Source organism: Mastigoproctus giganteus, chromosome 8 (assembly GCF_048544385.1).
Source record: "Mastigoproctus giganteus isolate SK-2022 chromosome 8, ASM4854438v1, whole genome shotgun sequence".
In the NCBI taxonomy this organism is placed as follows: domain Eukaryota; kingdom Metazoa; phylum Arthropoda; class Arachnida; order Uropygi; family Thelyphonidae; genus Mastigoproctus; species Mastigoproctus giganteus.
In genome coordinates, this window is record NC_143582.1 from 102981376 (window position 1) to 103008380 (window position 27005).

At 40.6% G+C, this 27005-nt stretch overlaps 1 protein-coding gene across 4 annotated transcripts in view; it reads right to left on the reverse strand.

Annotated features, from left to right (window-relative positions):
- LOC150081744 (synaptotagmin-15-like) overlaps window positions 1-27005 on the reverse strand; it is a 377464-nt gene that overhangs the window by 37518 nt on the left and 312941 nt on the right. For 3 of the 4 annotated variants that reach the window (XR_016547288.1, XR_016547289.1, XM_090379611.1), the window contains exon 7: window positions 19245-19365. Coding sequence is in view for 2 of the 4 variants with exons in the window: in XM_090379611.1 (XP_090235737.1) it covers window positions 19245-19365 (121 nt within the window). In the remaining 2 variants the exon portion in view is untranslated. Of the gene's footprint in view, window positions 1-9455; window positions 9524-19244; window positions 19366-27005 lie in introns of those variants that run through there. The other variant, XM_090379612.1, reaches the window with a different exon arrangement.

The window sequence follows — 27005 nt, forward strand, 5'->3', positions numbered from 1 at the left end:
AATGAATTAAAAATATATATATTAAATAATAAAATAAATAAAAATTAATAATCTCGCACCCACATGGAGAAGGCAGTGAGTGCAAGCAATCCTGTACCACAAGAGACCCAAATCCTGGGTATGAACAAAAGAGTTCGTCTCGTGAGGCCACAATTTCTGCCCCTTTAGGAGCTGTGGAAAAACAAAAAAATAAAAACTCCGATCCATGGAAGGAGAAGGCAAGTTCGTATTGTCAGGTAAATGCAGCCAGTAAAGTCCAATCAGGTAGTCCAGTCAGGTGAGTCCTATTGTAAAGTCATTCTAGTTTGAAATCAGACATCCTATTCATGTACGTCCTGTCAGGTAAGCAGGTCCATTTTATAATTTTTATAACCATGATAGGTGGGCAGAATACGTAGTAATAGTTTCAATAGAGTCCAAGAGCATAATCAAGTATCAGCATAAGTTTTTTTCTTCTTCACCTCTTTCTCTTTGTTTGAAGTTTAGGATACATTTCTAGATAAATGCAAAAAGCCCATTGTACAGTCAACATTCACGTAAGGTAGCGATCGGAAGTCTAAGAGTTTGTTGTAGATGGTGTAGATGTATTTGCCACCGGTCCGACAGTTGAAGAAGAAGCAGGAGATGGAGCAGCCAACACCAGTAGTATCTGAGGTTGGTATGAACCGATTTGACCCAGAATCCTGGGAAAGGATTTGCGATGGGAGGTACACATAGGGGTGGAAAAAAATCAGTTTATATTTTCTGGCATTGGTTTGTTTTTCTCCTGGTAGATGGCATTGGTTGTAATTTCAGAATTTAATTTTCAGATTATTATTTTTTTTTTTTGGTGGTTGGGGCACAATCTGGGGTTGTTATGCTTCGTGAGTGGCAATCTTAATTTGCGATTGTGGGTTACCCTGTTAGATTTGGGTTAGATGCAGTCTTTGAATGTATCGATTGTGATGTCATAGTGAATTTTTGTGAATAAGTGTAACGTTAATTTTGTGGCATTTCATTGTGGGCCTTAAGTCTTATTCGGGAAGGTCTATTTGGGGATGGTTATGATGTGGAGGAGGATCATCTTCTGGGCTATTTATTTTGGAGTGGTTATTGGGAGGGCCACTGCCCGGCCGCTGCCTGCCCCAAGTCTGTGTTGCAGACGCTGCCGCATCGCATATGTGTTGCTCAAGTGTTGCTCTAGTGCACCATATGGAGGCCCCATAGCAGACAATTAGTACGAATACCGCTTTGTAGATTAGAGAGAGAGCCTTGTGCTTCAGATCCCGGTCAGCCCGGCTTATTCTTCTGATCATGGTTGCATATTTTCTTATTTTAATGGCAAGGTACTTCAGGTTTGGATGAAAGGTGAGGGTTGCATCTATGTGGAGGCCTAGGTATTTAACTTCAGTATATAATTTGATTGGTATGTTGTTTATTTTCATGACTGGGGGTCTACGGATGTGAAATTTCCCTTTCAACAAGATGGACTTCGTTTTTTCACCCGAGATCGATAGTTGGTGCAGTGAGGCCCAATTCTGTAGCCGTCCGAGAGTTCGATTTGCTTTCAATTCCAGTCCATCTCTTGTGTCAGAGTGTATTACAAGAGCAAGGTCATTAGCGAAGGCCAGGGGTAAGACCCTGCCGAAATCCATCCCCAGGAACTCGTCCAGGACAATTGACCACAGGAATGGTCCCAGAACAGAGCTCTGGGGGCAACCCCGGGTAACACATCTGGAGACTTTAATATTTGGTTACAATTTGGACGGATCTGTTGTTGAGATAGGATTTTATACTCTCATAGAGATTGTAGGACACTCCAGCCAGCTGCAGCCTCCTAATAATGCCGGGCCACCACAGCTGGTTGAAGGCGCCGGCGAAATCCACTATAATGGCTAGGGTATACTTGTGCTGCATTTCATTGGCTTGGGAGATGAGCTTATGGACGGCGTCCTCAGAGCTGAGACTCGTCTTGAAGCCAATCTGCAGTGCTGAGACAAGTTGTTTTCCCTTGTAACAGTCGGTAAGGCGGAAGAGGAGAAGTGGTTCTTGAAGTTTAGCGAGAACAGATAGCAGTGCTATTGGCCTGTAGGAGGTAGGAAGGTGAATCGGCTTTTCAGGGTTTTTAAGTATTAATATGAGCGTAGCTTCTCTCCAGGTAGCAGGGAAGGAGCCGTCAGCCAAACATCTATTGAAGAGACTGAGTAGGGTAAAGTTCTGTGAATTTCTTAATCACGTCAACTTCAACGAGATCAGAGCCAGGGGTCTTTCCTTCATTTGTTTTTGCTAGGGCTAGTTTCATCTCTGCAAAGGTAAATGGTTCTTCTGTGTTGTCTGGTGCATAGGCTTCATTGCTGGCTACTATTTGAGTTTTCTCTGGGCTTAACTGTGTGTTTTCCAGATGGAAGAGGGCATCAAGAATATTATTTAGAGAGTCAGTCCAAGAGATGGTGAAGATTCCATGAGGTTTTTGCGAGGAGTCCAAGACTTCTCCCCTGGGCAGCTTATTGATTATAATGCGGGAGACTATTCCCCATGGGCTGCTGTTTCCGGTGGAGGTTACCAAGGTCCTCCATGATTCTCTCTTGCTTCTGCGAATTTCAAGTGTGTAACGGTTTCTCAACAGTCGATAAGCTTCCCGCGCAGCGTCCACTTCCTGGGGGGGGAGAAATGGGCACGAGCCCTTTGTAATACTTTCTGCGCGAGGTTGACCCGTTTCCGTAGGTCGAGAAGGTTGGCGTTCCACCACGGAACGGCGTATCTGTAAGGTTTTCTTTCGTGGGATGGCTAAGTCGCAGGCATTTCTGATTTTCTTGGTTATTTTGTGCACACAATCCTCTGGTGAGATGGTGTCTGCTAAAGGGTCATCCTTCTTACGAGCTTCACCTGAAACCGACGCCAATCTGCTTTTTAGTAGCGTACTATGTCTCTGGGAATTGGTGGGGAGCGTTACAAAGAGCGAGCAAGAGAGAGAGAGAGAGTGTGATCATTCTGTGGTCCGAAGTAGTCCAGGATTCATGCAGTGTCCAGCCAACCAGCTTTTGGGCTATGTCTGGCGTGGCCATGGTTATGTCTATTGTACTCTCCCAGAGGGAGCTGCTGAAGGTGGGCAGGTGGCCCGGTCTGTTGAGAACCCGAAGGCCAGTAGTTAAAATGAAGTCCTCAAGTCGTTCACCATTTATCGACCCAGTTCTGTCGGGTGTTAGGCTGTGCCACAGGGCAGAGCGACAGTTGGAAGAAGGTGGAGAGCCATCTGGATGAATGATGTTGCAACAGTGCTGTTCTCATCGGGGTGACTATATACTGAGAGCAGGTAGATGGAGCCAAGGGGTATCAGGATCTGGGCACAAGCCCTGATAGAAGTACACAGCTGTGCGATACGGACTGCTGTAATCTCTGTATTATTGATAACTACTGCGGCCCATGGCTGGTCATCTTTGCAGTGTATAATTTTGTATGTTTCATACGTTACCATCCAACTACGTTACCCTTGCAGACATAGAGTTCTTGAAGCAAGAATGCGTCGATGTGCTGCTCTTCTGCTTTGATTTTTAATTGGTCAGCGACCACTCTTGCTCGTTGTGCATTAAGTTGAAGTATTTTAATCTCTTGTTGAGCTGGTATAGTGGCTTGCCTATCCATAATTTATCCTTGATTGGTATATACTCTTGACTTTTTTGAAGACCGTACACGTGGCGTGTCTTATTGAGTGGTCGTGGGTGCTTTTGCTGCTTTGCAGTGCAGTTGGCACAGGAAGGCGGCTGTGCCTTGGCAGGGCAGTCCTTAAACGCATGCCCTTTATGGGCACAGTGCCCACAGGTGGACTCTCGCTAGTTACATGTATGGGACGTATGTCGGAAACGTAAACACCTGTAGAGGGAGACAGGGATGTGCTCCCGGTCTATGGCTGCCCCAGGCAATGTAAACCCTATTTTGTGAGCCAATGATCTGCTACGCCTTTGGTGACAGCTGAACGATCCAGTTAACATTTCCTGGTACTTTTGCCCTGGTACTATATTTCGGTGCTAGATGCTCTTCCAGGTCCCCCTTGTTAGGCACATACTGAGATTCCTGCGAAGGATCTCATCCTTTAATTCCTGAGCGGTTAGGTTTTCATCGATGTCAAACAGGACTGTTGATGGGCCTTTCCGCTTCGGAGCCTCCACCCGCAATCCATAGTTGGTTATATCCGTATTCTTTAGGATTCCCAGTGCCTCCTCTCTGGTATCTGTCTCTATTATAATGCCAGGGTTTCTGGTTTTTCGTATACATTTAATTCTTATGTTCTTCATTTGTTCTTTCATGTTTTTTGTGAGTGCCTCTTTGACCTCCTCTCTCGTTCCCAGTCTTGCGCCTTCGGTAGGCTTAACTAATACAACGTGAGCTTCCGTTTGTTTTTGGGTCCTTTGTCAGGTTTTTCTCTGGGCGGCTGATTAGTTGTGGCTGTAGTTAAGCCATTCCTCAACGCCTAAACAAAGGAACGGGGGTGATGTAGCATTTGATTTTCCTGTTCCTGAGCTTGACCATCCAGCTTAGTTTGCATTATCTCATTGCCAACGTGTAGGGTGAGGATAACACCCTCCATCTTACCGGAATGCTGGATGATGTCTGTTCCGATGGCCACAGTGATTTTAGGTTTCTTGGCCATATACTTTTCGAGTGAACCCCGAATGGCTATAACTTGCTCAACAGGAGTACTAGTCTGGGGGAGGATGCTGACTTTTGGAGTATTCATTTTCAGAATCACTGTAGGTATCATTTTCTCCTTCTACAGGTACCTCTTTGAGGGTTGGAGAGTTGGCTCCTGACCGTCGCCTCCTTCGATGTTTTTGGATTTTCCCTTTTCTTGGTAGTCTTATTTAGGTCATGTTCTGGGTTAGATGTCTCGCTTGTCAAATGGGGAGGATGTTCTGATCCTTCTTTTTCCATCACTTCCTGTTCAGTATCACTCATTGTGAGTATTTGCAAAAAATACGAAAAATCGGGTGTGTTCGGATTAGCAAGTTCCGTATAAGACAAGGCAAAATAAGCTGAATGCTTTTTACCACAAGTAGGCACAATACGTCAAAGAATCTTGTGTTAAATTTAGATTAAAGCTCATTTCCGTTTATTTATTATTAAAGCTTGATTTCTGCTCTGACATCGGAGATTCCTAAGCTTAGCTGATAATTCTTGCATCCATGCTTTGTCTCATTCAGATTCACAGAGAAAATCGCGTTTTAAGAATGAAATAACTAGTTAACTTATTTTTGTAAGCATTAAACTCTTTAGCAGTAACCATTAAAATAACTGTGCGTTTATTTTTTTATTTACGATAATATTATTTATCTTCAATTCATTTTGAAAAATTAACATCGACAACATAAAAATTACGGGTGCAATCACCTTCCAAGCGATCGTAGTTCTTAATGGAAATTATCGGCAAAATCAAAGTAACTTCCTCCCTTTACCATCACAGCTCTTACAGACCATAAATGGCTGAACTTTTGAAAACGATAAAATATTTTCTTATTTTTGGAATTGGATATATTTTCTTCTTTTTTGGAATCAAAATCAGAGTTAAAAACACCGTGTTCTCACGGGAAAAAGTACAGCGCTTGTGTTTATTTTCGAATTTTCGCATTCATCGGCTCACATTTTACACATAAACAATGACAACCCTATATTTCACTCGGATCATTCGCCAATTACTTTTGACATCACTGTGACGTCTTCTCACAACTTCAAATGCAGCTCCGGTTCTCCACGATTCAATTTCAGAATGGCTGACTGGCCTCTGCTCAACCTAGCTCTCAGCAACGTAAACAAGCAGCTCCCTGACGCCATGGATGACATCGATGTGCTCACCAGCAATCTGATCAACCGTGTTCAGTCAGTTATATCTGACATTGTTCCGAATCCCATCTGACCGTACGCTCTACCTACCCGCACTGGTATAACAGCGAACTAATACATAAAATTAAATCTAAAGAATCCTACAGAAACAAGTATAAACAATCAGGTGACAGTCAATACTACGAAATATTCAGCCAACTCCGCAAAGAAGTGAAAACTCTCATATTAAACTCTTACAATATGTATACAGAGTCAGTTCAGGATAGTCTGCTTACTCACAGAGATATCAAACCATTCTTGAATTACATGAAGCACAAGAATATAACCAGTAGAAAGTTACAACTCCATAACGCAGATGGAATTCTCTTATCGGACGAATTCAGTATTGCTCAAGAGTTTGCCAAACATTTTTCCAGAATTCAAACAAATGATACATTGAGACCTGCCTCATTTCCTGACTTCACATCTGTTAAAGATGATATCCTCATTAACCTCTTTATAACTGATGATTTAATTCGGCATTAAAAAGCATGAGAAATGACTACACTAGAGGCCCAGATGACATTCCATGCTTATTTTGGAAAATGACTGTCACTACCTTAAAACCCCTCATACTGCGAATCTTCAACTTGTCTCTCAGGCTGGGGAAGTATCCTAAGCACTTTAAGCAGGTCAATATAGTTCCTATTTTCAAAAAAAGGTGATAAAAATGATGTAACTGATTACAGACCTATAACCTTGCAAAACAGCCTGGCCAAACTTTTCGACACAGCAGTACACAAACATCTCTTCGAATTCTTCAGGCCTTTCATTGATCAGAATCAACATGGTTTCTGCAGTGGCAAGTCAGTAGTCACAAATTTACTTCCTTTCTGGCAATACACCTCTGAAGCTCTTGATAACCACATTCAAGTTGATACAGTCTACACAGACAATATCTAAGGCATTTGATAAAGTCCTACACGAACAACTTCTGGATAAACTTAAGCTATATGGTATCCGTGACCCTTTGCTCTCATGGCTACGCAGCTATATTACGCATCGTTCCTTGAGCATTATCATCAATCAAGTGAACTCAGACTGTTTTATACCACTAAGTGGAGTACCACAAGGCTCCCCCTTAGGTCCCCTTCTCTTCATTGTTTTCGTAAATTATCTTCCTCCGTTCATCTACACCTCCAATGTTCAAATTGCTCTCTATGCAGTTGATCTTAAGATCTACTCAGCAGTGAAGGAGATTACCGATTCTCAACAGCTTCAATGTGCTCTCAATAAATTCTCTCTGTGGCTATCTCTGAATGGCTTGTCTGCTAACTCCTCGAAGTGCAAAGTAATCTCTTTCTCATCCGGCAGATCTCCACAACTAATAAATACGGAGTACAGTATTAACTCTGTGATCATCGAAAGGTGTGACCAAGTTAACGACTTGGGGATTCTCTTCTCCAGCAATGCTAAATTCGATGCTCATTTCCTTAAAATCACCAGCAAAGCATTCAAAACACTGGGATTCATCAAACGGAATACATACAAGTTCAAAAACTACAGATATGCGGTTATCTTTTATAAAACTATTGTTCTGCCAATCCTTGAATTCAGTTCACCCAGCTGGAATCCTCACACAAAGACTTTAACTAACAAAATTGAAGCAGTCCAAAAAAATTTTGTCCGTTACCTTACGTACCGCAATCCTCTATTCTATCACTCAGTGTATCACTCAGATGAAAGTAATCGCTGTGCGATTACTTTCATCTGAGGCCTCTGTGCACCAGAAGAGTTACTGCTGACATCACCCTTCTAGCCAAAGTAATCACTGGAACGTGTGAAGCATCTGATATCCTTAGCAAAATCAACTTCAATGCTCCTTGTAGACAAGTCAGGAACCTTATACCGTTTCGCCTTGACTCTGCCACAACGGACTTTATGAAGTTCAGTCCACTGAACAGAATCAGCAAATGGTTCTCTCATTGACTTCTGTGACAAGTCCCAGTCACTGATGAACTCCATCCATAAGTTTGCCTCTTCACTTCAAATGCCAAATAACTAGCTCTCATTTAATTATTGTAGTTTATTATTATTATGTGTTTTATTATTTTTATATTCTCTAACTGATTAATTGTTTTACGTAACTTAACTTAATGCAATCCTCTTTTGTACATATGATTTTAATGTTTGAATCTATATCAATGTCTATCTTCCTGTTGGATTTCATATTATTGTTATTATGTTGATTGTTCTGATCTCAGATACACTGTTAATGGTTACCTGTTGTGTATCTTGTTATTAATAAAATAAAAAAATAAAAAATAACAACACATACAGAAAAATTGTGTTTCAAACAGTATACAATCCTCAAACTCGAATTTTAAATGTGAATAATCTGTTTGAGGCGCAAAAAGACAGAAAGTAACCACAAATATATCGTAACTCCAGCACAAATAGAGAAATACGACCTTTTAAAACCCATATATCGCTCGCACATTCCAGGAGCTGTGACCTTGAAACTGATTCTTGTCGAAACTCGGAACTGCTATATCACGAATCAGGCCTTAAATATCGCTCTGGAAATTATGAAAAACTCTAATTTTACCGGGTAAATTTCAATACTGACGGGTCGTTTATTCTGTGTAACGAATAGACAAAGTACTACGTTCTTTTAACATTACTAACTTACTGTTTGAACACAAACAACTCGATTTTCATGAAAGAGTGAACTCCCTCCCATAAGGAGTTTTTTCCTCCAAGTGAATGAAGGGAACTGGAAATTTCAGGAAAATGAACCCTGTTTTCCTTCATTCGGTAAACAACTACTTCATTCGGTAAACAATTTCATTCGGTAAACAACTCACTGTAATAAAGTCACTTCTCTGCCAGTGCAAGAGAAGTGACTTTATTACAGTTGCAGCTCAGAATGCAGTGCAAGCATCCAAACATATGACACTTTATGGTGAATTTTTCTGGCGTGTGTGTGATAATGAAAATTCAGTTTTTCAATTGAAATTTTTTGATGGTATGAAATGCATATATGAAGGAAATATCGAAGTAGTGTATTCAGTAACAATTACTTAAAATTTCCCAATCCATTACTACGAGACGAGACGAGTAACGGATTGTTTTCACAATCCGTTACTCGTAGCGTATTTTATTTTTTTCGTTTGCACACCAGGTGAGATGCATGCAAATTACTTTCGACATCAGTTTTCGCAGTTTATACCTCAGCTATTAATAGAAATATTTTCTTGGAATTTCGTAAGAAGAACAAATATAAATCCATGAAACTGTTGTTCCGATAAAGTACTCTAAAAACAATTACAAAAAAGCGAACTTTTTTTATGAAATATGCATTGTAGTGATCAGTTTTACAACAGTTTTTTTTTCCGTATTCACTGTGGCTTCCAATAGATGAATTTCCTTGATTTTTTGTTAGTAGTACAATACATATTGAAGACAGGAAATACGATATTTTTATTTTTCAAAAACAATTCGTTGCAATTCTTTCGTACAACAATTACGAAAAGCAGTAAAGCAAAATGTTAGTGATAGAGCGATGCAAATTATTAATATTCCAAGAAAGTTGCTTACAGTTTTATTTTCTCCTTGGATCACCTTGGTAACGCTAATGACGTAAGCTTGACCAGTCAATCATATCTCCGCGTGTGTTGATTCGTTTTAGCCAGCGGCGTCGAGATGACGCTCCGAATTCAAACAAATGCTGTAATTAGTAATGTAATCAAAGAGATCAGCCGCAGTTTTTGGAGGTCATAATTTCATAAATTGATATGGGATCATATATGTTTGCTGTTTTTGAGAGAATTCATAGTTTTTGCAGCAATTTAAAGGCAGGAAATCAAAGGATATACTTCTATTTATGTGTATTGAGAGTTTCAATTTTGTAAATTGAGTAGAAATTCTGGAAATTATTAGTTTTTTCGGGGGGGGGGGACCACTTTCAAGTTACGGTTAAAAGTAGGCTTAACACTTAGATGGGGACATGCCTGTGCTTGTTTTGGAATGCAGGTTAGATGTGTACACGTGTGTTTTCGCTTGTGAATTTTAAACGAATAAGCGGGGAATTAAAAGAAACGGCATTCTGTCTTGGTTGAAGTTGTATATGTTTGTGCTTTCATACAGCTAATTGGAAAAATGTGTTTTCTGCTTTGCTCAACAATGTGCTGTTGTTAACATGAAATACCATTTTTGGATGTTACCATCCAAAAATGTCGGCTGAAGTTTTCGAACGTAGGCAGAAAAGAATGTATGTTCTGTGTTAACCCAAGCATGTATCTCCGGGCAGCTTGAATTTGCATTCTACTGTTAATATGTAAATAAACTCATTTACATTCAATAAACTGAAAAAGGACTAAATATCTAACCATGAAGAAGAATAAATCCCCATTTGATTTTCGTGTTTGTGTGGTTAAGGGCGAGAATATGGAATATCGAGGATATTTTGCCAATATCCCCATCAGGTAAGTGCCTTGTGTGTTTGTGCTTTGCGAAGAAACTGCACAATTCTGCTTCCACAGTAGAGCAGTCCTGGTGAGTTTTTTGATTCAGATTGACTGCACGATTCCTAAACAAAAGCTTTAGTGACTTATTAAGTAGTTAAATAGTTTTTTGGCATTTGTAAATCTTATCAGCGCCTATGTTTACTAAGAGTAAGCTTGAGTAAATTTTAAGTTCAATCTTACGTTTTACTTTACTTTAGAAATTTTTACCATTAAGTCGACCCGGAGATCGTGAAAACACACACACACACACACGCACGCACACACACACACACATACACACACACATTTGAAAAGAAAAAAAATTCTAAGTTAATGGGTTTTCATTCCCTAAGCAACGATATAGCTATGAATCATTATGTCAACACTTTAATTGCTTAGACAGAAATTCTGAGGCCAACAGCTTTTGTGTGATTTCTTAGTATTATTGAGAAAAACAAACTTTTTAAGTGTTTAACAGCTGCTTAATTTTAAATCTTAAACTTCTTTACTTTGGAAAAATATTTTACACATCAAGTAAATACAGAGGTTTGAGAAAATAACAATCATTGTAGATAAACTTGATAAGGCTTCCAGGAAAAACAACAGTTTTAAATTTTCAGCTTTTCAAGAACAGGTAATAAATAACCTTTTAATTTTAACAACTGCTTAATCGTAAATTTTACTTTGGAATAGATTTTACACATAACAATATACAGAGGTTAGAGAAAAAAAAAAAACATAATCATTGCAGATAAACTTGACAAGACTTCAAGGAAACACACAGGTTTATTAATTTTTCCGCTTTTCCAGAACAGGTGGAATAAAAACTTTGGTCAATAAAAACCTTTTAAGAATACAGATAATTTTATTTTCAGGTCTCAGCAGCAGATAGAAACAGCTGGGAATTTTTATCTTATAGGCAGTAAGGATTTTTATCTTTCAGGTATGAGCGAACTTCGTCAAAAAAAAAGGTTTTTCATCCTGCACACAAACAAGATGAGACATCTGCGACGTAGACGCGGGGCGATGGCGGCCCTCACCACAGCATAAACACTCCAAAATAAACTTCCCAGAAGACACGGGGCGACTTCCCCCTCCCACAGCATAACCGTTCCAAAAATAAACCTTCCCAATTAAGACCCATAATGCATTGTCACATAATTAACGTTATTCACAAAAACGTCACGAACAACAACCCGTGTTCACACCCTACCCCAAAAATAAAAATAAATTGAAAATTATATTCTGAAATTACAACAAACGCCATTTATTGAGGAAAAAAAAAACACACCCACCAGAAAATAAATAACCGATTTTTTTTCTGATTCCCTCAAGCAATGGTCAAGTCAAACGCGTGTACTGAGAAGCATCCGGTTCATACCGACCTCCGATACTACTTATGAGCTAACTAAATAATAATAATAAGATTCTTTATTAACATAAATTTTATCCAATAGCGATTCCTTACACAGAAAGCCAGAGGAATCTTACAATTTGTTGTTTATACAAGTGATTTTGTTTTATAAAAAAAAATAAATAAATAAAAAAATAATAATAATAACTAAATAATAACTAATAGATCAAAGCAAAGATGATAATCAAAATGTAAAAATTAAGTAGTAATTACAGCGAAAATGGACTACAAATTCCAGCGAAAAAGGACTACAAGTTTGAGCAGAACATGAAATGACTTCGGTTAACTAACTGAGATCGGCACTTACATAAATGTCCTTTACAAACAGCAAGATAGGACAAGATAATAATAATAAGATTCTTTATTAACATAAATTTTATACACTAGTGATTCCTTACACAGAAAGCCCGAGGATTCTTACAATTAGTTGTTTATACAAGTGATTTTGATTTATAAAAAATAATAATAAAATGAAATAAATAAATAAATAAAATAATAATTAATAGATCAAAGCAAAGATAATAGTCAAAATGTAAAAATGAGTGAAGTAGTAATTACAGCGAAAAAGGACTACAAGTTGAGCAGAACATGAAATTACATCAGCTAACTAAGATCGGCACTTACATAAATGTCCTTCACAAACAGCACGATGGGACAAGATGCCATCTCGATATGCCTTGTCTATCGTCCACAGGTCGATGTCGATGTTGAGCGAGTTGAGAGTGTCCAGAGTCACATTAGGGAAGTGTGTTTTGAAATTCTGTAACCGCTGGAGCCTTGAGCATAAGGAGGGAGTACTACGGAGATGTCTGCCTGGCAAACGCCAACCAACCGTGTTCCAGATGTTGATGTGATCCTGCTTAGCTGAGCACAGATGAAGGAATGACTTTATTTTTAGCACATGGGCTCTGTGGATTATGGGCGTATATTGCAGGTTGCAGCAGAGAGTAGATTTAGATGTTGTGTAGATCTGGAGCGACCACAAGTTGGCGCACTTCAGCACCCAGAATTCGAGGCCCCATAGTTTCCTGAGGCTGGTGGGTGGTGCCACCGACCAAACTTCCACGGCATAGGAGAGTACACTACAGAAGTAAGTTGCGAGGTACTTCTTGACTATTTTCTTATTGTGCGTTTTGCACAGATCAATTTATAGGAGAGTACACTACGGAAGTAAGTTGCGAGGTACTTCTTGATTATTTTCTTATTGTGCGTTTTGCACAGATCAATTTTCATTCCCCAGAACGCTCTCAGGGCTTTGGAATACTGAGCTTCGATTTGTTTTTTATAGGTGAGGTTGGCATCAAGGATTACTCCTACGAAATTGACACTATCTGTGGGAGTCAGGACATTTCCTGCCAATACCGGAAATAGAGAAGATGCAATATCAGTAGAAGTCATCTGACTTGGCGTAAAGATAAGATAGTTTGACTTCTCTGGATTGACTGACAGGCCAAAAATATAGCATACTTATAGAATGTATTTAGGTAGCTGTTTACAAATTCAGAGGCGGTTTGTCTTTCTTGTGAATGACCAACATGGCGTTTGCATGGCAAGTAGCATCAGCATACGATAGGAACGCTGGTATTTTGATCCATTAGTGGAACGAATATTGCTGCAAATAACAAGGCTGAGAGACAACCACCTTGTGGGATCCCTACTTCGAGGCTTTTAGCGTCTTTAACGCCATCGCCTTTGTAGTGAAGCATTCTCCTAGATAGCAAATTATTCAGGATCTCGAGCATATTTCCGGATATGCCGTAGAATCTCTCAAGTAAGGCAAGAAGGGGTGTTATTTGGACTGAGTCGAAAGCAGATTTCATGTCGAGAAAAATGGTGTGAAGATCTTCGTTGTCATTCCAGGCCTGAAGTATTTTCTGTGATAATGACTGTAGGCAGGTTACCGTAGATCTATTAGGCATGGCATAATGGGTGTGTTCTGGCCTATGCGCAAAGATTGCGAGTGCTACATCATTATAGATGCACTTCTCGAGGCATTTCAGGAAGGGAGAGGCAATTGATATTGGTCTGAAGTCAGCCGGTCTTTTCGCATGAGGCTTTTACGGAACTGCCTCGACTCAGTATGATAACCAGCTTGAAGGCACCTGTGCAAATTTGAGTAATTTGTTGTAGAGTTGAGTGAGTTCTTTGCTGATGAAATGAGAAGCAATTTTTAGACTAAACAGAGGTATTGCGTCAATTCCTATGGTGGACTTGTCAGGTAGTGAATTTATTATTTTTATTAGTTTTTCTTCGGAAATTTCTGTATTACTAGTAGGTGAAGAAATGTTAAACGCTTCGTTCCAAGGATATGCTTCAGACACACGGTGATCTCGCTTAAAACGTAGCACATGCTCACACCATTCCTGGACATCTAAAGACAGAGGGGTGCAAGTATGACTTGTGGACCACACACGTTTTCCCCTGGATAGACGGCGGTTCATGAAATTGTCAATAGAAAATTGTTTCCTCTTCTGGAAATCCATCCTTGCTTTGGAAAATCTGGCGTATGACTCTTGTGAAGGCGACTTCTTGTAAGAGGCATGGGCTGCCTGTTTTTCCCTAAAGGCCTTGATTAGGAGGTCATTCCACCATGGCTTTGAGTCAACGGTACATAACACAACACACTCCCATGATCCATACAGTTTTAAATCTCTGGCCTTCCCAGTGAACTGGTACACTCACAATGAAAGCAACGCGGAGATGGGGGGAACCCCTGGTGCCGTTAGACACTTAACACACTTTGCACTTTGCATGGCTTTGAGTGGGGACTAAGGATGCAAGTTTTGGACATTGCAGACCTTGCAATGAATTCCATCCATCTCGAAAGAGCCAGTAGGCAGCCTCATTTATGTTAAGCTCAGCCAGTATGTTCCATGGGTAAAGTTGGAAGAGGGTAGTAACTTTTCCAATGTTGATGTATTTTAGATTGTATACTCTCCTGACAGTGTTCGTAGTTTGTACTTGTGTACGTTCAACCTTAGGTGCCTGCATAGATATCATCGCAGCAATCGGAACATGATCGGACGGGAGGAAGTTCTCAGTTATGGTCAGGGTTTCCTCTACTAAACAGTTTGAGAAGATGCGCTGCAGGGTGGCATCGCCGTGTGAGGGACGAACATGAATAAGACCAATGCCCATTTCCGACATGTTCAATGACAGAGTATCTAGGGGCTTCTTTGTGGAAGGTTAAAGTATCCGAGGATGATGAGCTTTTCCCGATAATTGATTGTGGATGACAGCAATGCTGTCAGATTAAAGACAGAATCCTCAGAAACTGGTGGAGGTAAATGAACGGCACACACAGAGATCGATAAACCCGCAATTCGGTAGATTCCAAGAACAGCTTCTAAGTCACCTCCTGGATAAGTGGATGCCTTAATCAGGGGTAGTGAACTCCTTTGACAGATTGCTACACCGCCACCTCGTCTCCCAATTCTATTAGCAGCCAGCGCTTTATAGCCAAGATTTGAGGTGAAGGCAGCAATTTCCATTTCATCTCTGAGCCAGGTCTCAATCAGAATGACAAAGTCGTAGTCTGAGCAGGAAAGCAAATCACGTAGACCATCTAGCTTGTTTTTGACACCCCTGATGTTTTGTAGGAAACATCGAATTTTTACTTCGACAGAAAGTTGTACTATGATGAGATTATTCTTGCAACAGTATTTGCTTTTCACATAATGTCCCGGGATCGATGTCGCGTTCGATGTGCTCTCATTCTGGATATTCTAACTGGAATGCGATCGGTCCGATGTTCGCTCGTCATCTCCACGTTAGACATCTGTAAGTTGCACCCGCTCTCGGATATAATTTGGGAGACTCCGCTAGAGAGGACAGGTAGCTATGCTGGTGTAGTTATACATTGTTGTGGAATGGGGTTCGGGCTTGATAAGTTCTTGTTCTTTAGTGCCCCATAGTATGGCATTACCAACAGACCTCTGGGCCAGTATTCTGCACTGAGGTATTGTTGGTAATTAGGCCCATCAATCTGAATCTTAAAGGAAGCATAAGAAGGATGCTTGTTATCGATTTTGAAAGGCTTACCGGGTATGGCTCGTTCCATCAATAGTGCCTGAATTTCTTCAACTTTTGTCAACGGATCCAGCCTGCTAATGAAGATATTTCCATGAGTATTGCTGGTGGCTTGGCGATCTCGTATTCTGATTCTAGTGTTAACTACTCTTGTGCCAATCAAGGTGGTTTTGCTGTTTCTGGAATACCGTTGGCGTGGGGATGCTTGCGTCGATTGAGGTCCGGGCATCTGGCTTTGCTATGCTCCATTCATGCCTGCAATGTCAGAGTTCCGTTTCTTTGATATTAGCATGGCGCTATAGGCGCTGTCTTTAGAGAGTGTAACTGTATCCGTTTCGGGTAGTAGCGATGACTCAGGTGTGGGAGATGGGCGTTCAGTGGGCCAGGACAAGGGAGTCTAGTGTTCACGGGCAAGAGATCTTGTAGTACGCTCAAGGACTTTCGTTGATAATCTTCAAGCTGGCTCAGACGTTCCCTTAGCGAGCTATTTTCTGAATACAGTTTTCTTCGAATGCCTTCAATAGTTTCAAATTTCTCAGTGTTACACCCGCAAAAAGCGCAGATGACTTGAGCCTGTGATTCCGTTTGAGAATAATTATCAGTAACCCCAGGCAAAAACTTGCTATTCGTAGCCGGTTCACTGAGAGTGGAATTGATATGTGTGGTGACGTCATTAACAACATTCAGCATTCTAGAGGGAGAGACTGTGGGGGAGGGAGGCAGATGCACTAAGGGAGCAGCCAATATGTCAGCTGTATCTGACGAATCCCTATTTTGCTTGCGGCAGAGTACACATCTCCATTTTGATTTCCTAAGTTGTGCTGTCCGTTTTAGATCTTTAATGCCACTACAAAAATTGCAAAAAAGAAGCTGGCATGATAATGAAGAACATTTTGTTAGGCAGTCGGAAAGTTTTTAGCAGCTCGAGCAGGGTTGCATATTTTTCGACGGCATTGTACCGAATATTCGCTAAACACTACAGGGAGAGATATGGCAAGGTTGTTGACAAAATAAAAACAGAGTACTTACTGACTCAGGAATGTTCCTTCAGGCTAGGATTAAGTAGGGTGGTGAGGAGCTGACCGCTTACTTTTCGCAGTATGTGGGCTCGAACGGGTAAATTAATACACACTGTACTCACAATGGCGAACAACAAGGTCCGATTCAACTTTAGCAATTCTGCCAGGAAATCCGAAATTACTGGACGAAATAGTAGCAAAAGCACTTTGATTTTCACTCTTCATGAGCTATGAACATAGATCTAAGACATTAGATGAAAATTAAGATGGTTACACTAGTTTAAGATACTAAAACAATTGAAGTAAGCGGTGCATGTAAATAACCCGACCCGAACAATCACGCGCACCATCGCGATATGCCTTGTCTATTGTCCACAGGTCGATGTCGATGTTAAGCGAGTTGAGAGTGTCCAGAGTCACATTAGGGAAGTATCTCTTCAAATTCTGTAACCGCTGGAGCCTTGAGCACAAGGAGGGGGGCGGGGTACTACGCCAACACACACACACACACGGTTGGTTGGCAAACGCTAACCGACCGTTTTCCAGATGTTGATGTGATCGGGCTTAGCTGAGCACAGACGAAGAAATGATTTTATTTTTAGCACATGGGCTCTGTGGACTATGGGCGTATATTGCAGGTTGCAGCAGAGAGTAGATTTAGATGTTGTGTAGATCTGGTGCGGCCACAAGTTGGCCCACTTTAGCACCAAAATTCGAGGCCCCATAGTTTCCTGAGGCTGGTGGGTGCTGCCGCCAACCAAACTTCCACGGCATAGGAGAGTACACTACAGAAGTAAACTGCAAGGTATTTCTTGATTATTTGCTTATTGTGCGTTTTGCACAGATCAATTTTCATTCCCCAGAACGCTCTCAGGGCTTTGGAATACTGAGCTTAGATTTGTTTTTTTAGGTGAGGTTGGCATCAAGGATTACTCCTAGGAATTTGACACTGTCTGTGGGAGTCACAACATTTCCTGCCAATACCGGAAGTACATAAGATGCAGTATCAGTAGAAGTCATCCGACTTGGCGTAAAGATGATATAGTTTGACTTCTCTGGATTGACTGACAGGCCAAAAAATTTAGCATACTTACAGAATGTTTTTTGTAGGTAGCAGTTTACAGATTCAGAAGCGGTTTGTCTTTCTTGTGAATCACCAACATGGCGTTTGCATGGCAAGTAGCAAATACTATTCCATACGTTGTTGCTTGTGAACATTGAATATCTCTCTGCTTATCCCCCATCATTTAAGTGATGTTGTCTCCAACTGACAAGCCTAACCCTTCGGGCTATGGCTATTGTAGAGTATATATAACATATTACTGTATTATATGTAATAATAGTGAATATATTATTATTGTTATTATTATTATTATTATTATATTAGGGTCACCAGTAATTGATTACAATATACCCATATATGTATTTTGTCTGTAAATTGAGTGTGTCGTCTGGTCCATTTGCCTGTTTTGCTGGACAAAAAAAATCATCGTGCTAGCTACGATTGCGACCAAATCACTCAACCACCGAGTGAAAAAAGGCTATTAAAGTTCCTTGCGTCATCGACAGGATTCGAACCCGGGCTTTTTCCTACGGCGTGGGGAGGACATCGACAATACCACTGTGGAATCCGTGCAGACCAAAGGGAATATATATATATATATATATATAAATATATAATTAATGATAAAAAAGTAAAGAAAGAAAGTTAAAACGACAATAACTGTAACTAATATGTAAATAATATTTATGAGTCAATGCAGTTGCAAGCAATCATGCAATACACCCATAATGTCTATAGAATATTAAGGATAATATAAAGAATTATTAGAAAAAGTAAATCAATCCAATAATAATACCATCAGGGACCTAAGAAAACGCAAAAAAAAAAAAAAAAGAAAAAAAAAATTATTATCGCTTAACTTTATCATCATTCGATTTATATTTGGCCTATACTGGTTTATATTTGGTTTAGATTTAAATTACTTAGCATATATTGATCATCACAGAAACAAAGAACCTCTTGTCGTTTTTTGCCTTCATTCTGGGTGGTTGGCCGCAGTTGAAGTCATCTAGATTGTCGGTAAAAAGCGATAATAATTTTTTTTTTTTGCGTTTTCTTAGGTCCCTAATATATATATATATATATATATTAGGGACGTTATATATATATATATATATATATATATATATATATATATATATATATATATATATATATATATATATATATATATAACGTCTTTCCAAGAGAGATCATATAAAAGGAAATTGTACAGTGAACCTCCCAGTCCTTTAAGTAGTAAAGTTCATTTTACGTGCCTTGCAAGTTATGATGCAAGGCCTACATGCGTATGGCGTTTTGGTGAAGAAAAATCCTTAAATTGCATAATGTCTGACTCCTCTAATGATTTCAGAGCATTTATTTTTCTCATAATATTTAAATCTCTGCCTACTTTTATGTACTGAATTCTAACTTACCAATGACATTGCAGCCTTCTGGTAGCCGTAGTCCCCGAGCTTCGCAAACTGTTACTGTTAGCCTTTCGAGATTCTGGTTATAGCATAGACTAATAAGCATCTCCCCAAGGTTGGATGGAATCTAAGGAATACGTATGTCCTTTCAGACAAGTATATATAAGGTACATGTAAATTCAAATAATAAACAACTAATATACCTGAAGTTCATACACAATAGATTTCGAAGAAAATTACAAGAGTAGAATAAAGTCATAAACACAGAAATTAAGAGACAACGATAAGGGAGCTCTGATGACAAAGATATGCCAGCACTTATAAGAACAGATTAGTTACATAATAATTTGCATAATCCAAGTCAATTGATAAATCCAGGTTAAAAAAAATTCTTTAAATTTTTCGTTTAGTTTTTCTTTTCGTCGGTAGATAGCACAGAGGATATTCGAACTTAATTATTTTTAATTCCAGATTTATTTTATTTTTGTGACGGATGGTGAGGCAGATTTTTTAGGTTGTTTGATTTTTATTTTCACATTTGATTCTCTGAAGGTTTCAACATTGATTTTCGCTGGTGGCTGAAGATTATAAAACTCTCGAAAGAAAATATGTAAAATTGATTTATGAAAGTAAATTGCAATCCTGGCATAATTTTGTCTGTACATCTGGGGAAAAATAAACCTTTATGTTATTATTCCCAGATATATAGACAAAATTATAAAATAATTAAAAATAAGATGAGTTTAGGTGAAATTTAATTATTTTTTATCTCCAACAGTATTATTACCTCTAACAGTATGGAAACTCTTACATCAACACACTCCATAAACGCCATCTTGGGCCAACTGCTGTCTAATGGTGATCTTGACACTTCATATTATCCATCCATTCGAGATTTAAACCAAATATGCCTTCTAAAGAAGAAACAAGTCCGTTCACTGCAGAGGAACTTACTTCAATCCTCAATAAAATTCACTGAAACAAATCTCCTGACAATCACTTGATCGATAATTTTTTGATCAAACATTTTTATGACTTAAAGGCCATTTTTATGCGATGAATTTTATTTTTATGAACTTTAGGCCATTTTTATTGTCTAAGGTTCTTAAATTATTCAAAAAAATGCTTAACTACCAGAATGTTTCTCAAACCATTGAAACACTCCATTCTTAAGATATTACAACAAACCTAACAAAGCTCTAGCCAATGACAGATCCTCTCAAACCATACCTTTGCTCTCCCTCATCTCGGCAAAGTTCTAGACAGACTAATAGCTATTAAAATCACCACACTGCATAAAGCTATGAACTCCGCACCCTCTCTTCGAATACTCTTTTAGGAAAGGGTTTGGATGTTAAAAAGACTTAGAACTTTGCCACTTTATTGATAATTCCATTTCCCAGTACGATCTAACAACTTTGAGGGCGCCTTTGACACCTTATAGTGGGAGAGCTCCCTCAGAAAACCCATTCTAATCATTGTTCTTTCCAGCTTTATAAACTTATTATTAGTCATTACTTTGCTAATCACACTGTCACCATCATCACTAAAAGCATGAAATTCACAGATCTATCTCCCGGGGTTGCCTCCAAGGATCCATCTTGTGTTTCGTCGTTTGGAAACTTGTTCTTGATGATGGGTTGCATAGGACAACAGATTTTCAAAATGTTCAACAAATTGCATATGCAGATGACCTTGTCTTTTTAGTTAATGGAAACTCAAGATCTGATTTAGAACTGTACGCTAACAAACCACTTCTTTAACTATCATCTTGGTCATATAAGAATAAAATGAAATTATCCCCAACCAAATCCAAGTTCATGTTTTCTAAACTCGAGCCAGACTGTGACACATCACCAGTTGTGAAACTTGACAAGAAATCTTTTCCACTTGTCAGAAGCGCGTGATTGTTCTGGTCGGGTGATTTACACGCTGCACTTACTTCAATTGTTTTAGTTTCTTAAACTAGTGTAACCATCTTAATTTTCATATAATGTCTTATTAGATCTATATCACTTAGATCTATATTCACAGTTTGTGATGAGTGAGTATCGAAGTGCTTTTTGCTACTAATTCATCCAGTAATTTGGGATTTCCAGGCAGTATTGCTAATTCGGACCTTGTTGTTCGCCACTGTCAGAACAGTGTGTATTCCTTTACCCGTTGGAGCCCACATACTGTGAAAGTAAGCAGTCAACTCTTCACCATCCGACTTATCCTAGCCTGAAGGAACATTCCTTGGTCAGAAGTACTTTGCTTTTACTTTGTCAGCAACCTTGGCATATCTCTCCCTGTAGTGTTTAGTGAATTTTGGGTGCAATTCCGTCGAAAAATATGCAACCCTGCTCGAGCTGCGAAAAACTTTCTGACTGCCTAATAAAATGTTCATCATCATCAAGCCAGCTCCTTTTTTAGAAATTTTTGTAGTGGCATTAAAGATCTAAAACGGGCTGCGCATCTTAGGAAATCAAAATGGAGATGTGCACTCTGCCGCAATCAAAATACGGATTCGTCAGATATAGCTGACATACTGGCTACTCCATTAGCGCAGTTGCCTCCCTCCCCCACAGTCTCTCCATCTGAAATGCTGAATAATGTTAATGACGACACCACACATAACGATTCCACTCTCAGCGAAACGACTACGAACAGCAAACTTTTGCCTGGGGTTACTGATAATTGTTCTCAAACGGAATCACAGGCTCAAGTCAGCTGCGCTTTTTGTGGGTGTAACACTGAGAAACTTGAAATTATTGAAGGCATTCTAAGAAAACTGCATTCCGAAAAATAGCTCGCTAAGGGAACGTCTGAGCCAGCTTGAAGATTATCAACGAACTTCTTGAGCCTACTACAAGGTTTCTTGCCCGTGAACGCTAGTCTCCCTTGTCATGGCCCACAGGAACGTCCATCTCCCACATCTGAGGCATGGCTACTACCCGAAACGGATATAGTTACAATCTCTAAAGACAGCCCTTATAGCGCCATGCTAAAATGGACGAAACGGAACTCTGACACTGCAGACACGAATGGAGCACAGCAAGGCCAGATGCCCGGACCTCAACCGATGCAAGCATCCCCATGCCAACGGTATTCCAGAAACAGCAAGACCATCTTGATTGGCACGAGAGTAGTTAATACTAGCCTCAGAATACGAGGTCGCCAAACGACCAGCAATACTCACGCAAATATCTTCGTTAGCAGGCTGGATCCGTTGACAAAAGTTGAAGAAATCGAGGTACTGTTGAAGGAACTAGGCATACCCGGTAAGCCTTTCAAAATCAATACCAAGCATCCATCATATGTTTCCTTCAGGATTCAGATTGATGAATTACCAACAATACGTCAATGCCGAATACTGGCCCAGAGGTATGTCGGTAATGTCATACTATGGGAGACTAAAGGCCAAGAACTTTTCAAGCCTGAACCCCATTCCACAACAATGCGTAACTACACCAGCATAGCTACCTGTCCTGTCCAGCGGAATGTCCCAAATTATATCGGAGAGCAGGTGCAATTTGTGGAAGTCTAACGTGGAGATGACGAGCGAGCAATCGGACCGGTCGCATTCTAGTTAGAATATCCAGTAACGTGGCATATCGAACGCGACATCGATCCCGGGACGAGATTTCAGATCATTATATGAGAAGAAAATACTGTTCCGAGAATAATCTTATCATAATACAACCTTCTGTCGAAGTAAATATTCGATGTTTCCTAGAAAACATCAGGAGTGTCAAAAACAAACTAGATGGCCTACTGGATTTGCTTTCCTGCGCAGAGTACGACTTCGTCATTCTGATTGAAACGATGGAAATTGCTGCCTTCACCTCAAACTTGGCTATCCCACGCTGGCAGCTAATAGAATTGGGAGAAGAGGTGGCGGTGTAGCAATCTGTCAAAGGAGTTTACTCCCAGTGATTAAGGCAATCACTTATCCAGGAGGTGACATAGAAAACTGTTCTTGGAATCTACCGAATTGCTTGTTTGTCGATCTCTGTGGGTGCCATTTATTTCCCTCCAATGGTTTCTGAGGATTCTATCCTTAATCTGACAGCATGGCTGTCATCCACAATCAATCATCGGCAAAAGTTCATCATCATCGGTGACTTTCACCTTCCACTGCCAGCCACAAAGAATGCCAGGTCTATCTGTGGGATTGCAGGATCTTGTTGCTCTTTTTGCTATGCCTGGCTATGCGTCTTCCTCTTGTTCTTGCGTTTTGGTGTTCGGGTGGCACTCACCTTGTCAGGGATTTCCTGCAAGTTGACGCTGGCTGGGTCGATTCCCGGTCCCATTTGGGCATCTGCAGGTATTTTTTCCTTTTTTTTCCATTTTTCCTTCTATAGTTCTCGGGTTTTCTGGATAATCGGAGAAATTTCGGATTAGTGAGTACTGGGTCAGCAGTTAGGAAGGTTTGCCAAGATGATGATGAATGGAAATTGCCACAAGTCTGTAGCTATAATAGTAGCTGAGTTACAGCTGGCAGCAGATTTGGGCTATCCCCCACTGACACAGATGTGGGGGGGGGGGGAAACAGCCAAATTAAGAAATGTTCCCAGAAGAACGGAGAAGATTTCTCTGGGGGTATTTCAGGGTGCTGGAGGCGTTAGCAACACTTATATTTGCATAAGTTAAATACTTTACAAGTTGAAACCAAAAACCATGTAGAGTCTCTGATGGGGGGGAGTCACTAAATACATATTTTTAGTTAATTTTACATAATTGGAGGTACAGTTTGTTGGAACAGTCTTCCAGCAGCTCCGGTTTACACTGGTGGGAAGCACCCTTCCCAGCCAATTGCAGCGTACTAGCTTGGCCACCGTGTTATTTCGGCGCCTTTCTATATCCTTGCTGCCAGCCACATGGTGACCAGTGTAGTCTGCCAAACAAAGGATATAGATACTAACACTAGTAATCTGCTAAATTCTCAATAGAGTGTTCAAAATTTCTTACCAGGGGGATCCTCTAAACAACATCTTTGAAGGAGACCACAATTTAAAACTTAAACTATGGTTTAACCACATGTTTAAACAGGACTTTTACGAAGCATTGCGACACACGTCCGCTCTGGTTCGGCGGCCATATTTCTTCAACATACGGTGCAACAACGTGGTCAAGCTGAAATTTATGAACGTCCATAATTTAGTTTTGCCTTAGAAGTTTGTCACAAAAATAACATCAATCAACTTACCAACCCAATAGAAATCCAGTAGACTTGATATTTTAACAGAAATATCCAAATACACCACTAAATTTTAACATTTTGAAGAGCACTGAAAAAACGTGCATCTAGCCAGTATTTGGTCAGCGCCACCTCTCGCACTCACGTGGAATATGATGAAGTAAATGCTACACTGGAAGCATACCTACAAGGTGGGGCAAGTGAAATGTCACAGTGCGCCCCTACCGGAGATGGGGGAAACCCCTAGTGCCGTAACACCACAATACACACACTAGTGCACCCCTACCTATTTAGAGGCGCTGAGGAATAAAATTACAACCACAGCTACAACTATTACCACCACTTCCACGGCTACTCCTAGGAATAGATTACTCCAAAGCCACATCTAGTGGTTCTTAAACCCATTACAAATGACTCCAACAAAATCAGCGAAGAATAAAGAAAATAGTGGTCGACTACCTGACACAAGGCTTCAGATCTTCCAAAACCAAATCCATTAGAAAGACGTGAAACACAGGGGTCATCATCGAAACTGCAACCAAGGATGACGCAAACCTCATTATGAACAACTCCAGGATCCCTACGCTCGGGCTCACAGCTGAACCGCCCATAGAGAAAGGCCCCTCTATCGTCATATTTGACATTGACAAAGACCTGACCCCTTCCTCCATATGTGAAGAAGTATACAGAAGAAACCTGCAACAGGCACTACTTGACAGAGATCCTACCAGCTTTATTATGCCGAGATTCAAACCAAGAGCAGAAGAGGAGGCTCTACAAACTGAGAGCTCGGTCTGGCCCATGGGATCACCAAACAAGCAAGAATATACATAAATTGGAACTCCCACTGGTACAAAGAGCACATCGCGGTCCCGAAGTGTTTCAGGTGTTGCCGATTCGGGCACACCACGCATACACGCACTCAACAAGAACCAACCTGCGGACATTGTGTTGAGAAGGATCACAACTTCGCAAAACTGTCCGAATAAAGCAAATGATCCAGTTTGCACCAACTGCAAGTGGCAGAAGTTCCCTCACACACACACATTCGCTCAGAGACAACAAATGTCCGGTTTATATAAAAGCGAAAGGCGCGCAACAACTAAAGATCCATTATGGGGACTCTTCCTAAAGAATACAACACAAGCTGTATCAAATTTCTCCAGTTAAACGCGCAGTGGGCCATTGCCGTTGCCGCACAGATTAGGCAGAAGGCAGAGGAAGAAAACTTCGATATAATACTACTTCAAGAACCTTACACATGCGCCGCACTGTGCGGGGATGCCCGCTCAACTACAAGGTCCAGGTGGTTGGAGCGACCCGTGGACCGCTAAGTGTTGAGAAACGTAACATTACAATAACGAAGATTGCCCACCTACGCACACATAATATCATCATTAGGAGAACTGTATGTGATTTCCTTGTACTGTCGTTCGAGTGAGGACATTTTTACTGCGATACAGCACTTGCAACAAGTGCTCACCGAGATACCTGGAGTCAGAATAGTTGTCTCCGCTGATCTGACCTGCTGCTGACCTCTGTGGCACAGCGAGACCCCGGAACGCAGAGGGTCCAGAAACGGGCAACATATGGAGGAATTTTTAACCAATAGCGGTTTTGTGATTTTGAACCAACCGAACAACTTTCCCACCTACAGTTCAACTCTCTTGGAAGCTACCCTGGATGCGACAATGTCAACCAGATTACTTGCCTCTCATCTAACAGACTGCACAGTACAAGAGGACTTTTGTAATGAAAAGAACAATCCACCGTGCTCCTACAAACAGTTACAAACTGCACAGCTATGCAGTTAACAAAGCGAACTGGGATAAATTTAAAGAGGCTATCTTTAACAAGGCATTTAATCTGTCAACCATCCAATTGCTGAACCAGACCCCAGACCTTCATCAACGTGCAGTGACCGAGGCCATTACAAACGCTGCCAATCAGACGATTAAAAGAAGGAACCCGCAGCCGGGCGCTGTCCCATTGTGGTCACGAAAGTTTGATGTACTCAGAGCACAGATGGACCAGAAGAGACGCACCTTCCAGAGAGCCAGGCGGAATTGGCCACCTCCTGAGATAGTTCCTCAGGCAACAGTATAGGGAACCAGAAACACCTACACCGCGATGATCAGGCAGCGGAAAAAGCTGTCCTGGGAGCAACTGGTCTCCACTGTGGGAAAATCTGATCCGTGAAACATAATATATCAGGTTACCATGAACAAACTGCCTAGAGGGGAAGTGACGCCCACGACGATTACACCCCAAGATAGCATGACTAAGACCTGGCAAGATACTGTTAGCAACGTCTTGAATGCCACCTTTAAATCCCTGAGCGGCAAAGACACTCACGAACAACAACTGCTATGTCAAGCCAACGAGGCCTACCATTCCCCTCGGGTGGAGGAGCTTTTCATGCACCATGAACTTCAAACAGCTGTAAGCAAAGTAAGAAACAGGAAAACCCCAGTAATAGATATAGTGTAGCCAAAAATGGTAAAGGAAGTGGCCGAATACACCCCTGACCTCCCTTCGACCTGTATAATCACTGTCTCCGTTGTGGCTGGTTCCCCTCAGACTGG